Here is a 16,559-nt window from a genome sequence, read left to right on the forward strand (position 1 = left end):
GTCTTTTAAAGCACTATTTCCAAGGAACAATTTCAAAGGTATACTAACCAAGGAAAAGAAGTTCTGTGGCCAAATTAGCCTAGTACTATAGTATTGACTGCATATTATACTTCATTAGTAGCATTTCATAATGCACTTCAGTGTGTTAAAGGCTCTGAAAAGTCCTTCAGGAAAGAAACCTGTTGAACTTTGTTTCAGATATTCTCCAGATTGTTGTCCCACCCTCCATCAAGTACGTAATATCTATTGAAGAGATACCAGAATTTCTGAAAAACACACTTTAGGGAACACTAAAGTTGGAGAGATGTAGCTCAGAGGTAGAGTGCTTGCCTACCACGCATGAGGCCCTAGGCTTGATTCCAGACCATACACAAAAGAAAGGAAGGAAAAAGGAAGGAAGGAAGGATAGAACAGCCTCTCCTCCTCTGCTTTTTTTCCATTTAGCTCTGCCATCTTGTCAACAATGCCGCCAACTAAAAAGCTATTTTTATTTGTTCTTTTTTTGTTTTTGTATTTTATTTTTGAGGCAGGGTCTTGCTGTGTAGTTCAGGCTAGCCATGAACTCACTAGGTAGTCACTAGCTCGGCTGATCTCTAACTCACTGTGATCCTCCTGCCTCAGTCTCCCAAGTGTTGAGACTACAAGTGTGGGTAACCCTAACCCTAAAAGCAGTTTTCTAAATCATTTGAGATATGGATGGTTGTATTCTGAAGAAGCAGCAACTTCTTTCTGTGCATGACCCATATGGTACCCAACCCAAGAAGACAATATGCTGTAATCCCTGCAGTAGTAAGACAGCTGGGACAGTGGTAGAGGGGGTGGGAGGTTTCCTTTAGCTCAAAGTGGAACTCTGATATTAGGGTCCTAGACTGCTAAGATTAACTTCTGCCTCTGACCCCCAGTCCTTCAGGAAAGACCTTTTAGCTTAGAGATTCTGCTCATGAGAGTTAGCAGCCAGAGCTGAACATCCTTGACCCAGGAGGCCTCCTCTGCCTCGCATGGGGCCCAGGAGGGCAATGGCTGCTGTCCTGCAGTCTGCTCCATCTCACTCCTAATAAGTCACTCATTTATTGAGTTCCCACTCTGTCCCAGGCACTGTTATAGACATCAAGGGTACAACTGTGATCGACAGAGTTCTTGCCTTTGAGGAGTTTGTGTTTTAGATCAGTCCTGAAAGTGTACTTGTGATGTCCCTGTAATAGTTGAACCCATGACCTTATCTCATCCTAGGACCATGATTGCAAATTCTATGGCTCCGAGTTACAAATAAGAGATTCTCAAGTGGGATAGTCAGGTTGAATTCTGCTGGCAGGCATGTTTTCTTTGGACCACTGGTTGTTTTAAAATTTTTTATACAGCATTTAAAAACTGAAAGATTGCACATTTAAAATAAAAAACAGATTCCTGGTCTGGAGCAGTCAGGCAGCTTGGGACATATAACCCACATGGCCACAACTGGGTGTGGTTGAATAATTGCTTCCCACTAAGGTAAGCTTTCCAGGTTATGACATTGGCCACCCCGTGGCCCCCCAACACTGAGGCTGAGGGTCAGGTGCCACTTATGATGGGGCTGTCCCTATGTGTTTAGCTGGTTGGTGGCTTTACTTCCCCCTCCCTTTTTCCCCTTTCTCTCCAACATCTAAGGAGAATATTTTAAAGAAGGAGAATATTTCTCCAAAGTGATGACTCCATCAAGAGGGAGAAAATATGCTGGACATGGTGGAGCACACCTCTAATCCCAGCACTCAGGAGGCTGAGGCAGGAAGACTGCTTTGAGTTCAAGATCAACCTGGGTTAGATAGTGAGTTCAAGGCCAACGTGGATGATAGAGCAAGAACCTGTCGGGCGGGGGGTGCATTATAGTCCAAGAGGACTCTACCTTTGAAACAAAATATTGGAGAGAATGTATTTGTGGAAATGAAGATCCTTCTACTTTTCATTGCAAAGTGTGCCTGGTCTCATGTTCTAGATACCCCTACTCCTACATTAACTGCCTGGCTGGCCCCTAGAAGCAATCATGAGCCTTGGGGCATAAAATTGACCAGGTTTGTTATTAATATATGTACATTAGGCCCCCAAATCAGTGTTTTTCCCTGGAACATTGCTCACAGGAAATAGCTTTCAGCTGCCTTTTGAAGTTCTTTGTTTTATAGCTTCTCCTAATTTCTTTTTCCATATAAGCTACAACTGTATGCTGGCATCAACCTGGGGTCAGAGTACAGTGGACCCTCAAGTTACAACCAGCCTGATATACAAACAACTTGGGTTAATTAGGTTAGTGGAAGATTCATCTTCCTCTTATTAACTATAGAGTGTACCCAGGTAAACATCTAGATCTCAGCTGTATTGACTTACAACCAATTTGAGTTACAACCAGCCCTTGGGAACCTATTAGTTCGTAAGTCAAGAGTCTACTGTAATTCACCTTTTCAGAGCATCACAGACCAAAGGATAGCTAGAGTACCTAGGACTGGCAGGCAGAACACTGATCACATTTCCACTTCAGTATCTTATTTCCAGCCCATAGATGAAGTCAGTTTTATTATACTACTTTCAAGTGTATCCTATACTTTTAGATTTCTCAGCCTCTCTCTGGGCCAATCTCATTTAGCCCCTTTGCAAATTAATGCACCTCATTACACTGAACCCATTTAGGACAATGCCCTTCAGGTGTGTGTATCTTAGTACATCTTTCATTTTAAGACAAGTGTTTGATTTATTTTTCATCTCATTACACTCTTTAAAATTATGTGCATCTCATTACACTCAGTGCACTGAGATGGCTTATTTCAGGTGTAGATATTACACCCAGTATTATCAGGCAAGAATATGATTTTTTTCATTTCATTACAAGCCTTACAATTTATGTACATCTCATTACAATCAGCCCTTTAAGACAATTCCCTTCAGTTGTGTGCATCTCATTATACCTTTTCATTTTGTTTGGAGTTTGGGTTTTTTTTCACATTACTATTCAGAGCGCTCACTTCAGGTGTATATCTCTCATATTTGCATTATTTCAAGTGAATTTTGGGGGGGGGTTGTCTGAGTATTGCAAAATTTTTATTATATCAAATTCATTTAAGGCGGAACCCACCTCCCTGCAAGCCTCCCACGAGTCCTTTACTCAGACAGAAGAATGCTGGGTGCCACCCCATTTAGTCAAGGCTCTACCAATAACTTCCCCTTACACACAGGGACCATCTACACCAACTGGCCTCACTTGCACATTGAGGGGATCAGAGGACCAAGATTCTCTCTAGGTTTCCCTTGGGTTGAAATCTACAGCTCCAACGTTGTGGGCACCAGCAGGTTCCAGCTCCTCCTGTGGAAGCTGCTTTTGTACCCCAGGGGGGCTGCCCAATCCTACTGGGAAAACAGCTTGACACTGCTGCCCAGCTCCCGACAGCTGGAGAGGCTGACTTCTTCCTGCATTTTTGGTTTGGTTTGGTGTTGGGAATGGAGTCCAGGGCTTCACGCATCCCAGGCAATCTCTACCGCTGGCTATGCTCCAAGCCCATGCTGCCCTTTTGACTGGATAGTGCTGTATGTCTATATGGGGACACCTTTTGGAAAGTTAAATAGTTTTGCCCCCTTGGGATGGAAACTCCCCAGGCCCAGCAGGACCTAGTGGTGTCTTTGTCTCTCCTCCAGCCATCATCCCAGGAATTCCCAGCTGGGGTGCAACTTAGAACTGCTGAGAAGCACTTTAGAGGTACAAGGGCCCAAGTTCCATTTTCAACCTACTAATTCAGAGTATAGCACTGGGGCCAAGTAGGTACATTTTTAATAGTGTCTCTGATGGGGCCAGGGATTTAGCTCAGTGGTGCCGCTGCCTGCCTCGAAAGCTCAAGGTGCTGAGTTTGATCCCTGGAACCAAAAAAACAAAGTGTCTCTGAGATTTTGAGCCCAATAGAGCTTGATTTCACAGGAGGATGCGCAGTTTAGCCAAGCTGAAGATACCCGATGCCATCAGTATTGTCCCTCTCAGTTGAAGGTGCATCTTAACAATTCAAACTAAAGTGAAAAAAATCATTTCCTCATCCCGATAGGGCACTGGGGTCAGTACACGTGACTCATGCACAGCATACAGGAACCCCGGTGGCAGCACACTGTCCCTCCCCTCTTTACCTCATACTGCCCACTGCCTTCCCGGGCCAAGAAAGCCAGATTGTTGCCCAGAGGCAACCAATCCCTCCAGCTTTTGCTCTGATCTGAGATCTCCCTGCTGGAAACAGCACATGCAGAAGAAGCCCCACAGGCTGTTACTGGTGGTCTCCGAAGCTCCTCCAGCATGTGCAGCAGTCCTGTAGGAAACCTTCGAGGCCTTTCTCAAATCACTTGAATTAATCTTCACATTCCCACCTGTGCCATGAGGCTTGAGCAGCTCCATGAGTGATTTGGGGGTGGTCTGTGTGTTTCCTCACCTGCCACCCCATCTCCATGCCAGTGAAAATAGAGAATATTCTCTAAGCTCAAAAATAAATTTGACTTCACATCATCCCTCACCCACCACTTCCAGGAGTGAGCCTGCTGAAGAATCAGTAAGATACAACTTCTGCCTCTGCTTCATCTCCTTATCCAGGAGCACTAGAAGGCCTTGGTCCCAGGATCAGCAGCTCCAGGGCTCCCTGGGCTACCACTAAGCAGGATTTAATGAGGATATAGAGCCTGTTTAATATGTTTAATAACATATTAAACAGCTGTTTAATAACAGCTGCAATTTGAACCCTCTGCAAAAGCCCACACTCCTTTTATGAGATAATGAGTCTCTCTAAACTTGGGCTTGAGCAGAGCCAGTCTTTGGAGTTCAAGGCAGAGACCCCTTTTCCCCCTAAGTCCAGGGTGGTGGTGGGGGACCGCCTTGCTTGTCCCCTCTAAGGTTCCTGGGTGAAATAGCATTCAGCCTCTTCCTGCTGCTCTCCTGCAGAGCATCTCCTCTATAGGGGAGGGACAGGATCAGGTCCTCTGAATTTAGAGAACCGCTCTGTGCACTTTCTGAGGAGCTCTGCTCCAAGATGATCAGGAAGCTGGGCTTCAGAGGAGAAAGTGCGGCTTAGGATAAAGGCCTGGGCCACAGCAAGGTCAGTGGCACTGTGGCGGACAGTGGTGCGATAGTGTAGACTGTGTCAGGAAACATCAAGTCCAGATGCTGTCAGTGACAACAGCAGACATCCAGCCTTTTCTTTCTGGCCTGTGTAGGCAAGGGGACTCCTTTCCTTGCTCACAGAGCAGGGCCTGGTCCTTAGGTTTTTAGACTTAGCTGCTGAGAGTAAAGGCAAAAGCAGGGTGGAAGATGGAGGAGGAAAGGAGGGTAGAGAGCCCATCTCTGGGAGAGATGGCACAAAATGAGTACCCAGAAAGGGGGGTAGCCAATGCAGAGCAGAAGACAGGCCCAGGCTTGGGGCATTCTCAGACCCAGCAACCCTGGTGGGAAAGAAACAAAACAATTCTATTCCAAGGGGAGGGAGGAGAGAGGATGAAGTGGAAATCCACTGGACTGTAACAGACACCTGGCTCCTTGGCTCACTTGCTTCTTTGGCTCTGTGATTCATTTGCCTGTTCTCTGGCAGGGAAATGGGAGTGGAAGACAGAGTGCGGGGTAGGACACAGGGTGGAGGAAAGAGAGAGAAAGAGAGAAACTAGATGTGCCTGTGTCCCTAGGGCTTTTTCAGACAAAGCTATTATCAAAATGCCAACCAGCTCCAGCCTGGCCAATCTGCATATTCCACGCTGTGCTCTTTGAAGCACAGATGAATATGCATAAGGGCTGGGGGGGGGGCGCTGCTGAGCTATGGGCTAAGGTGGCTCATTGCTCTTTGAGAAGAAAGGCATTAAGAAGCCAACACACCTTCCAGGTCAGCAGAGTGGTGTGTGCTTCCCCTCCCTCCTGAAAGGAGGAGAGAAGACCCCTGGTTCAGACAGAAATCCAAATGATTATTCTCTCATCCTCTCAAGGAAATAAATAATCAGGCACCATCAAGAACCAGAGTGTCTCTTCTCCAAGAGTAGCATGTAATTACTCCCCTTTCCGTGCATACTAACCACAGAGGCTGGCATGGAAGACAAGTGAGCGGCACTGCTCCCAACTTCTGGGGAAATGAGGTTGCCTCTCCTTATTTCTTTCTTTTTTTTTTTTTTTTTTGCTACTGGGGATTGAACTCAGGTCCTTGTGCTTGCAGGGCAGGCAGCGGAACCACTGAGCTAAATCCCCAGCCCCTCCTTATTTCTTGCTTCTGCTGCTAGGAAAGCAAATGCTCCTTGCTTTTGACCTGTGATGACCCGGCTGTGGTGGGAGAACCTAGGACATAGTAGATGCTCAGAAATGCTCATGGAATGAACTGTTATAACCCAAGTTACAACTTAGTTCATCCTGAAACAGCTAGGTAGGAGCTGTGGATATGGCTCAGTGATAAATCACTTATTTGTCATGTGCAAAGTCCTGGTTCAGTCCTCAGCACTCTCCCCAACAAAACCAGGAGGGATCGTGCCTGTTTATTGATAGTCTCCATTTCTTCTCTGACCACTAAATGAAGATAGTTATACTTCAGCCAGTGAGTATAAAAAAGGGTTATTAAATTTCAAAAATCTTATTTGTCCTCCAAACTGTGGGACACAAAGCCCCTCTCTTGAGGTTTTCTTTCCGAAGGACCACATCTGCCTCCCATCCTGAAATAGACATGAATGCATATTTCATTTGGAAAACAGTCTGTGCCCATGACCATTTGTTTCAACCCTACATAAATAAAGGCTGGCTTGTAGCTGCATAGTGGAGTTTTCTTGCCAGAGCTTCATCAAACTAGGTTGAACAGAATCCTTTAATTAATAGGAATATACCTTAGTTACAGAACCTAGCAGCCAGGCTGACCTCCAACCTATCTAAAGGACTTTCTGCAGACACTAGCTCTCCAATACTCCTTGCTGAGTACAGACATCCTGCACTGGGTGAGTTTTGCCATCAAAACTGACTGGATTATGGGCCAGGGATTTAGCTCAGTGGTTCCGCCACCTGCCTTGCAAGGTCCCTAGTTCGATCCCCGGTCCCCCCCAAAAAACTGACCAGATCCTGAAATATCAGTTCTTCCCCAAGCATCTTCCCTGTTGCTACTATAATTCAGAGCAATGAGAGGAAGAGAAAGCTGGGGGAAGAGAATTAGGTTCACTAGTTAATCACACTGCCCGTGATTTCCTTGGATTCAGTCTCAAGTCAGGGTTCCAGCAACTGGAAACCTAGAGTAGTTTTTCCAAACCTTGATGAAAATCCCAGCTTCAGGGAGCCTTGTTCACTGCAGATTCTGACTCAGCCGGTCTGGGGTTCTGCCTGCCATTTTGCACTGCTAACCAGCTACTGGCTGTGGACAGTGCTGCTGGACAGCACGCTTTGAGTAGCAAGGACAAGGAGAAGGCAAAGCAGAACCTTGAGGAATGGATTTCATATTCCTGCTAAACCTTGAGAAAAAAGCACTGTTCCTCTCTTTTCCACTCACCTCCTCCTGGACTGAGTGTGGCCCTGATGCTTGAGATTTATTTTTAACTGCCAGCAGCTTTGATTAGCTTGTCTCTGCTGTCTCAGACACCTGCTGGCAGGGTAAACCGGGGGAGAGGAGTGGCTGACCCAGATCTCACAAATCCAAGACAGGAAGCAAAGCTCTGGAGATTCACTGCTTCTCCTCTGCTGAGACCATCAAAAAACCCCACAGCTGGCAAAATGTTAAATCTGCCAATGACCCCACATCACCAGTCACTCCTGCATCTTTTTAGCTTAGTGCCAAAAAGCTGCAGAATTGAACTCATCCCTTTTTGTCAAAGGACTGATATTGATGTCAATTTGTTGACCCTGAGGATTTTCATGTGTATCTTATCATCCCTTGAGTATGATTTACCACATACCTAAGAGAACTTAGTGCTCAGTTAAAGCAAGTACTACACACCTAAGAATCAGTGGAAGTCTTGGATAAGAGGCCTACAGACCAGTCTGTCTCTACCACCACCTGTGCTGCCTGGGAAAGCTGCTGCACATATGTTTCTCTCCTCTGAAAAATCACGATAACACTAAAACAGAAAATTGCTGGGATGTAAGACAGTGTGAAAAGTGGCAAGGCCAGTGTCAGGCAGTAGCAAGTATTCCATAAAGGGTTTTATGGGAACTGACAGGGTTAACATCATTCAAGCTGGAAGACAGAAGCCACGGAGTGCAATTCAGGCTATGGTGAAGCTGAACCAGCATCGGCAATACAGGGAGAGCATTTGCTGCTGGTTGGCCCAGGCTGGCAGCTGCCTGCTGTGGATACCAGAGACAGCATGTAGAATCAAGGGCTGAGGACCTTAGGGATGCAGGAAGGGCAGGGAGGATGTGCAAAGCCAGAGGATGCTGTTCACAGGGGTCGCTGGGGCAGACAAGGAGCTGGTGTCTCTCGGTACAGGAACAAAGCCACCATGGCCTATGTTGGGAGGGCGGGGCAGCACTCACTCCCTCCAGCCCCTGAACCCCAAGGCTCCAGGAAGCAAACCTGGCCATCCCAACAAAAGGCATTGCAGTTGCCTGGCTCCTCCTTGGGGCTCACTTTCTATCTGTACACCTAACCCCCGACCCCTTCTGACCAGCTAGTTTATAAAACACACGGTGCAGCTCCACAATCGCAGGAGTCTGTGGACCAACCTCCTCCTTCTGTCTGTCCCTGCAGCTCTACCACATCTCACAAATGCACCACAACCCACAGCAGGACCTTATCCTGGCCCAAGCACCATGTGGGCTGCCAGTGGCCACAGAACCACATGTGAAGGCCGACACACAATCTTTCTAGAGAGGGTTCGGAACAGAGTGCCTGTGGATACCACACCCCAAAACACATGAAGAATATTAATTAAACGAAGGTTTATTTCAAAATTAGTCTTAAGAGTATAAGCTGTTTTTGAGGGCTGGAGCCAGACTACATAATAAGAGGTGAGAACATCCGCCTTCCCCGCCCGACACAGGTGGAGAGGAGGCCATGTCACCCATCCTGCGCCCCGATCATGCATCCCATGATTACTAGCACTAGAAGCCAACAGCAAAGGACCCCACGTGATTGCTCATGTTTAATCCAGGTTAGGCTATACACGTTTAAATACACGTTGGAGGTTACGTGGTGTCATGCAGTCCCTGTGGTGGAATGACTCTTGCTCAGTGACCTCCCGCAGCCAGGCTGCTCCAAAGGCAAGGTTAGGTGGGACAGAGCACTGAAACGAGAAGAGGGGAGGAGGAGGGTCAGGCACTGTGGTGGTCACACCGGCTCTTGAACAGAAGACAGCGCTGAGAACCAGGAGTAACTGTGGCCGGGTGTCTTTCAAGGGTAACAGGTGGATGTTTGGTGTAAAGATTAAGCATGTGGTCTCCAGGGCCCATCTGCCTCTGTGTGAATCCTGATCTGGCCATTACTAACTCTATGGCCCGAGGGGAATGACCTCACCTATTCACACTTTTTTTTCAACTGCACAGTACAACATACCCCTGCTATCCCATGGGGCTGCTGAGAAGCCCACACATGTGCTCAGTAAATATTAACTATTACAAATTCACTGACATTTCAGTGAATCATGAGGATTAAATCTGGCCCTCTACTATCAAACTTAGGTAATCCATTTCTAAAAATCTCTTTAGAGAACTTTGCCATTCTTTTAAAATCTTTAAGAGTCACAAGTCCTGGACTAAGGATGTAGCTCAGTAGCAGATCATTTGCCTAGCATATGCTAGGCCCTGGGATCAGCCTGCAGCATGGCAAAAGATGAAGAAGGAGGGAGAGGAGGAGAAGGAAAGCCACAAATCCCTCCTAATGTTTAGCCTAAATTCTTCCTGCTCAAATTTAAGATTCCTTTCTCCAATACTTACAGAAACAGTACAGCTCAGGGTTCTGTTCCACAAGCTTTCTGAAACTACAAAGTTTTGTGTACAGGTAGAACAAAAGCTAATAAAATAATGGATCTACATAATGAGTGATCATCAATGGCTTTTAACATCACACACACAAAAAGACAACCTGACAATATATCTCCCAATAGAAATCTACAACCACTGAAAATGTAGTGCTTATCAAAAGATCTGGGGAAAAAAAAAGATCTGAAGCTGAATCTGATTGAGTCTCTCATTCTATCAGTTCCTGGAGATGGGAGAGCATATTAAATGGTACCTTGGGGGTGCAGTTAGGAAAAAGCCAGGATGAGGAAATTCTACAGGACAAATACCCTAGCTTCTCCAATGAAAAATCTGAAGGAATGGAGAAGAGAAGGAAAGGGAAACTATACTAAGAGAGATCTTGGAGATATCCATCAATTTACAACATATGGGTCTCCATTAGATCTCAATGCAAAAAAATCTTGAAAATTAGGGAAAATCTGAACCCTGATTGATTCATCCAAGATATTAAGAAACATATGGGCCTTCATTAGATCTCAATGCAAAAAAATCCTGAAAACTAGGGAAATCTGAACACTGATTGGTTCATCCATGATATTAAGAAACTCTTAATTTTAGCCAGGCATGGTGGCACATATCTATCATCCCAGCACTCGGAGAGGCTGAGGCAGGAGGATGTCAAGTTCTAGCCCAGCCTTGGCAACTTAACAACTTAGTGACATCCTATCTGAAAATGCAAAATAAAAAGAATTGGGGACAGGCATGGTGGCACACAATTATAACCCCAGTGCTTTGGAAGGCTGAGGCAAGAGGATTACAAGTGAGAGGTCAGGTTGGGCAATTTAGCGAATTAGCCGGACTCTGTCTCAAAACAAAACAAAAAAAACTGCGCTGGGGATGAAATTCAATGTGAAGGCCCTGGGTTCGATTTCTAGTATCACAAAAAACAAAACAAAACAAAAAAGATCCCTAATACTGAAAAAAAAAAAAGCTTTTTTTTTGGTACTGGGGATCAAACTCGGGACCTTGCATTTTTGAGGCAGGCAGCAGAATCACTGAGCTAAATCCCCAGCCCAAAGCTTATTTTTTTAAAAGTTGGGATAAAGGTATTACTGGTATCTTTTTCTAAAGAGTTCCTATGTTTTAGAAATGCATACTGAAGCTGGGGATCTAGCTCAGTGGTTCCACTGCCTGCCTCGCAAGTGGAAGGGCCCGAGTTTGATCCTGGGTACCAAAGAAAAATTAAAAAGAAGTAAAAAAAATTGGCGTGCAGAGAAATGCATACTGAAATATTTATGGATAAAAAACAAGATGACAGAAATCTGCTTCAAAATAACATAGGAGAGGAGAAGTTGGGTGGGGGTAAAATGAAATGAGACTGGGATTAATGATGGTGAAGCTAGACAATGAGTACATGAGAGTTTTTTATACCACTCACTCTACTCTCATATGTGTTAAAAGTTTCATAATAAAAGGTAAAAAAAGGGCCGGGGATTTAGTTCAGTGGTGCCACCGCCAGCCTCACAAGCACAAGGTCCCAAGTTTGATCCCTCGTACCAAAAAAATAAAAAAGTTATGAAAGAACATATCTAATCATGAATCCATTCTCCTTTCAAGGACTTGAAAAGTTTTATTTTTCAGGTTTGTTTTTCTGAACTGCGCAACTCAAAGTCCACAAAATTTTCACACTGTACCCTTTGTGCATACCCTGCCCCACATGTGGAATCACAGTGGTGACTCAGGCTGAGAGAATATTCTCAGGCCTCCTAGCGACACTCATTCCTTCCTGTGAGGGCCCTGCAGATGTCCACTTGGTGCCCACCCAGCCTGTATGGCCTGGGAGCTTGGGAGGGGTCAGCGTGGGTTGCAAGCTGGAGCTGGAGCCCAGAGGGCCACTCTGCACCAGGAGGCTTGCAGATGCTCTTACCTTTTAAAATGTAGTCCGTTAGCAAAGTAGGCACCTTCTCGTTATCCTCCTTCATGGCAAAGAGAACTAGGGAAGGAGAGAGGACGGTGAGCTGAGATACCATCAGGGCATGCAGCTTGCTTCTAGCGCCAAACAATCTACCAGCCCAAAGTGAATGAGAAGCTACTGAGGGAATCAGACACTCACTGAGTAAGAGTCGTCTAGAACCCTCCCCAAGAGCCCGCCCTTCATGCACTGAGGGAGGAGTATGGTTTCTGGCAGTGGACTTACTGGTGATTTCTATTCTTCTAAGTTTTATTTTTCTTGCTCATCTATGATTTCCATACCACCTACTAAGTGTATGTCTTTTATAATCATAGAAATGAATAAAGCAATTACTCTAAAAAGAATCAGCTTTTGGATACCATTAAACACTAACAATTGTCACATCATTGAAATTACCAATAAAACTGTCTTTAAAGACATCCTATTCACATAAACAGGAATCATTAGAACAATTCTCACCTTTAATTTGTTGACAACTAATGAGGTTAATTCAATAAATATTTATTCTCTATGTTATGCCTATCACAATGCTAGAAATTGTGGCAGTGCAGAGGAATCCTGGGCTCACAGGAGCTACAGACTTCATATCCAAACACCACACGACCTACACATGAACCAAACAACAGGGAGGCTTTTAAAGCCCAAAGGCTTTTCTAGAAGCTTTTTTATAAAATTTTAAAAACTGCTTTTTTCTAGGGCTGGGGATGTAGCTCAGTGGTAGAGCACTTGCCTAGCATGTAAAAGGCCCTGGATTCCATTCCCAGCACTAAAGAAAAAAGAAAAAAACCTTTTTCTGCTATTAAACTAAGTAATCTCTTCTCATAATTCATACTTGGGGGCCAGGGATTTAGCTCAGTGGTTTTGGTGCCTGCCGCACAACCGCAAGGTCCCGAGTTCAATTTCTGGTACCAAAAAAAAAAAAAAATTCATACTCGGAAAGTCAACTTTGTAGAAAATCCCTTAAGAAAGTATCTGGATGTATTTATAACATAAAGTGAGTGTCCACCAATAGATTCCTCTATTGATAAACTTTCTTTTTTTTAATTGATAAACTTTCTTAAACTACAGTGTATCTACTCAGTATAGTCTTATGTGGCCTTATAAAAATGAGAGATATCATTATGTATATCTAAAATGTACCAATAAATGTTTTGCTTCAAAGAAATGAGAAAGATCAGTATGTACAAGACATATTATCAGTGAAGAAAGAAGGTTGCAGAACACACATTAAACTTATAATAATTCTGATCTTCATAGAAAAAAGTCTAGAAGAATGGTCCATAAAACCTAAATGGTTGTGTATGGCTGAGACCACAGGGAAGTTCTTTCTAGGATGTCTTTCTATATGTTGGAGTCTTCATGAAATGCTTTAACTTTTACAAGTGAAAACAATAAAGATCAGCTGGCACTAAGAGCTAGGGTCCGGGGGCAGCTGTGACAACACAGAGACCTCAATCCATGTCGGTGCCTTTGCCCTCCATGGATGCCTTGCCTCACTTCAAAGCAGCTGGATGAAACTTGCATCCAAAATCAGAGTGGATGAGGAACAGGGCCCAGCAATGCTGTGAGTCAGTGGTCAGGTCCAGAGAAAGGAAGACTGGACCCAAAGCCCCCCAGCTGTAGGTTTTTCTGTTTTCTTGTCTATTTTTAAACATGTATTCAATTTCAACTTAAGTAGATGCTGGGGGGGGTCTTGATTTTTTCAAGTTGTTGTTTTTTGTTTTTTTCCTGTATTTTAGACATACAATCATTTCCACTTACTTGGCTGGAAACACTTTGCAACTGAGCCTGGGCAGACTGCCACAGCAAAAAGATTGCAGTAAAAGTACAATAACTGCACTCAGCTGGTATGTATCTAAGTTGATCTCCAGACTCCAAAATAAATTTAATTATCTTTCTTTTTAGTTTTTTTTCAAGGGTCTCGCTATGTAGTACAGGCTGGCCTAGAACTCATAGCAGCATTCCTGCCTCAGCCTCCTGAGTGCTGGGATTACAGGCATTTGCCACCACACCCAAAGACAGACTCCAAATTTTAGAATGTCCAGTCAGAGAAGTTGGTCTTTGGCCTATGTTCTTGACTCAAAGAGAGGGACTATTATTCACAAATTCATACTACAATTTGCTAAAAATGAGTACTCTAAAAAAATAAAAATAAAAATGAGTACTTTTATAACCTATAAAAGAATTGGTATTCAAAGAAGATGGTAGTTTTTCTTCTAAAAAGAAGAAAATATTGGGATGTGGTATATCTCCATGATAGAAAAGATAGGCATAAAAAGAACATTAACGAAATATTAACAATTAAGTGATGTGACTAAACTCATGACACAAAATTGTCTAGCCAGTGTAATCCCAACTATCTGGAAAATACTAAAGTACTAAATAAAACAAAGGAAACAAGGAAATACTTATTTGTCTCTGTTCACTTTTCCATATATCCAAAGTATTTTAATGCTGGATGCTCTCTAGTTATAATTTTTTTAAATGAACTTGAAAAATGTAAACAAGCCCACTCAGAATAGAAACATGCCTGTTTCTTAATTAAATCAGAAAGAATCTCACATTGAACTCCTGGGTGGGCATCTTAATAAATTAATAATTCTTCCCTCTGTTAAGACCAGGATCAGGTACTTTACATATTTCAACCTTTGTAATTTGTCCAAATTATTTTCCAAATGTTTACCACTGTGAAAACACAAACATCTATAAATATATTTGCCCTTTTTCTTTTCTTTACTTGTCTTATCTGTTTTTTTGGGGGTTTTTTTTGTCAGCGTTAGGACTTTAACCCGGGACCATCTGTGTGCGAGGCAAGCACTCTACTACTGAGTTACATCCCAAGCCCTATAAATGAGTTTCTGTCTACTTCCTTTAAAAAAGTCTTAGTGTTCATTTATGCAAAGAGAGAAGTTTAAAATGAGTCAAGAACAAGTCAGTATACGCTTTAGTTTTAAAATTTCTGATTCTCAAGGATGCCGTGCCTACAGCAGGGTTTCCATTTGCTACCATCTCTCGCTTTCATTCTCCAAACTGACAAAAATGAAAACATTTGGTCACCTTCAGCACCAGGGCCCAGCGGGCAGCTGTCTTCCTTGACTGAATAGTGGCCCTCAGGCTTCTCCTGGGGTGTCCGATGGCCCGGGATGGACCCCTCCCACCAGGGCAGCCTGCAATGGGCGGGCAGCCTCCTAGCCTGCCATCACTTGGTTGCCAGGGAAGTGGAATTCCTCTCTGATCCGCCATGTCTCAGCCCAGGATTTTTCTCCTCCTAACAGAGCCAAGCTGACACTGATGGCTGAACCATGCGTCCCCAGCCCTTTGGGAGTTGTACTGTTTGTTGTATGTATATAAAGAGATTCTGCCTACAAAGGGGTCTTTATTACACAGTTTTCTCCCACAGCTCAGAATGTTTATTAATATAGGATAATGGAGCCAGTCACTTTCTGGAAGGAAAACTAGATGCTCTTCTTTTCAATCAGCCTCACCCCACCCAAGAAACCTTGCTTGTCATTAAAAATACAGCCAGACCCACAGACCAAGTTCCCTGCTTCAAAAGGCACAAGGGTGGACCAGGCAACCTGGAGTTGCAGGAGAGAACAGGCAAGGCAGAGAATGCAAAGCCCTGAGAGCCTCTGGGGAAACAAGAAAAACCATGCCCTATTCCCCACCCCTCCCCCAGTCTCTGTCACCAGTCCCCCCACCCCCACCCCAACAGATTTCTTCCCTTAAGAGAACCAAGGGAAAAAGAAGACAGCTCTGGGTAGCTCTGCAGAGTATTTTGATTTTACCCTGTGCCAAGGGGTGTGACAAACAGTGTGGAGCCCAGTAAAGCTGCCCTGGGGAAATCTTGGGCCCAAGGCAGTGGAGGGGCCTCACCCATGCAGGGAGGAGGGCAAGGAGCAGCTGGGAGGAGAGAACTCACTGTTTGTCAGCATCTGCAGGTCTTCCACAGAGGGAGGAGAGGACTTCTTCTCATAAGGGATGACTGTGTTTAGATACTGTAAGACAAACAGGGCACACAGGGCCCAAGATATCACAAGACACAGTCCCCCTGGGTTTAAGGTATGGCACACCACGTCAGATTTGACTCGCTCAACAACACATTCAAGCAGGGGGTGGTAGCCCATGCCTATAATCCCAGGACTCGGGAGGCTGAGGCAAGAGGATCACCAGGGGTTCGAGGCCAGCCTGGGCTACATAGTGAGTTCAAGACCAGCCTGAATTACAGAGCAAGACCCTCTCTCAACAACAACAACAACAAAAAGCCCATTGTCATATCACTTCAAAACTATTTCCCCCACCTTCAGGGGCTGTCTCTTTAAAAGTAAGACTTTCCTCATATTTAGCCAACATTCCTTCCATCCCAACTTCTACCTTCTTCCAACACTAGAAATTTTTGGTTATCTAGGAATCCTGGGGACTTTTTGTTTTCCTTCAGGCTGAGAGCAAAGAACATATCCAGAGGGCTTGTCGTTTTGTTTTTGTCCTTGCAGTGCAATTTAAGAAGGCATTTCTCTTTTGTCAAAAACCACAGGAGAAAGACTGTCAACTCCACCCAGGTCTTGGACGTTGGAATTGCTCCCCCTGCTGGATGTGAGGAGTTCCTCCAACAAACCCAGGACCTTGGGGCCCAGGGGCTGGTGGGACCTGGACATGCCCTAAGGCAGCCTCTGGTGAGAGACTGCAGTGCAAACA

General features: G+C 44.6%; 1 protein-coding gene across 2 annotated transcripts in view; it reads right to left on the reverse strand.

Moving 5' to 3' along the window:
• Positions 1-8,860: 8,860 nt before the first annotated feature.
• Fez1 (fasciculation and elongation protein zeta 1) overlaps positions 8,861-16,559 on the reverse strand; it is a 42,757-nt gene continuing 35,058 nt past the window's right edge. The window contains exons 8-10 of one of the 2 annotated variants that reach the window (XM_004874492.4): positions 15,787-15,862; positions 11,820-11,885; positions 8,861-9,219 (exon numbers count right to left, since the gene is read on the reverse strand). In XM_004874492.4, coding sequence (XP_004874549.2) covers positions 9,203-9,219; positions 11,820-11,885; positions 15,787-15,862 — 159 coding nt within the window. In that variant the 3' untranslated portion in view covers positions 8,861-9,202. The remainder of the gene's footprint in view (positions 9,220-11,819; positions 11,886-15,786; positions 15,863-16,559) is intronic. The other variant, XR_015448830.1, reaches the window with a different exon arrangement.

Source organism: Heterocephalus glaber, unplaced genomic scaffold, assembly GCF_053883595.1.
Source record: "Heterocephalus glaber isolate CG9 unplaced genomic scaffold, H.glaber_assembly_v1.0 deba00000006, whole genome shotgun sequence".
NCBI classification, from domain to species: domain Eukaryota; kingdom Metazoa; phylum Chordata; class Mammalia; order Rodentia; family Bathyergidae; genus Heterocephalus; species Heterocephalus glaber.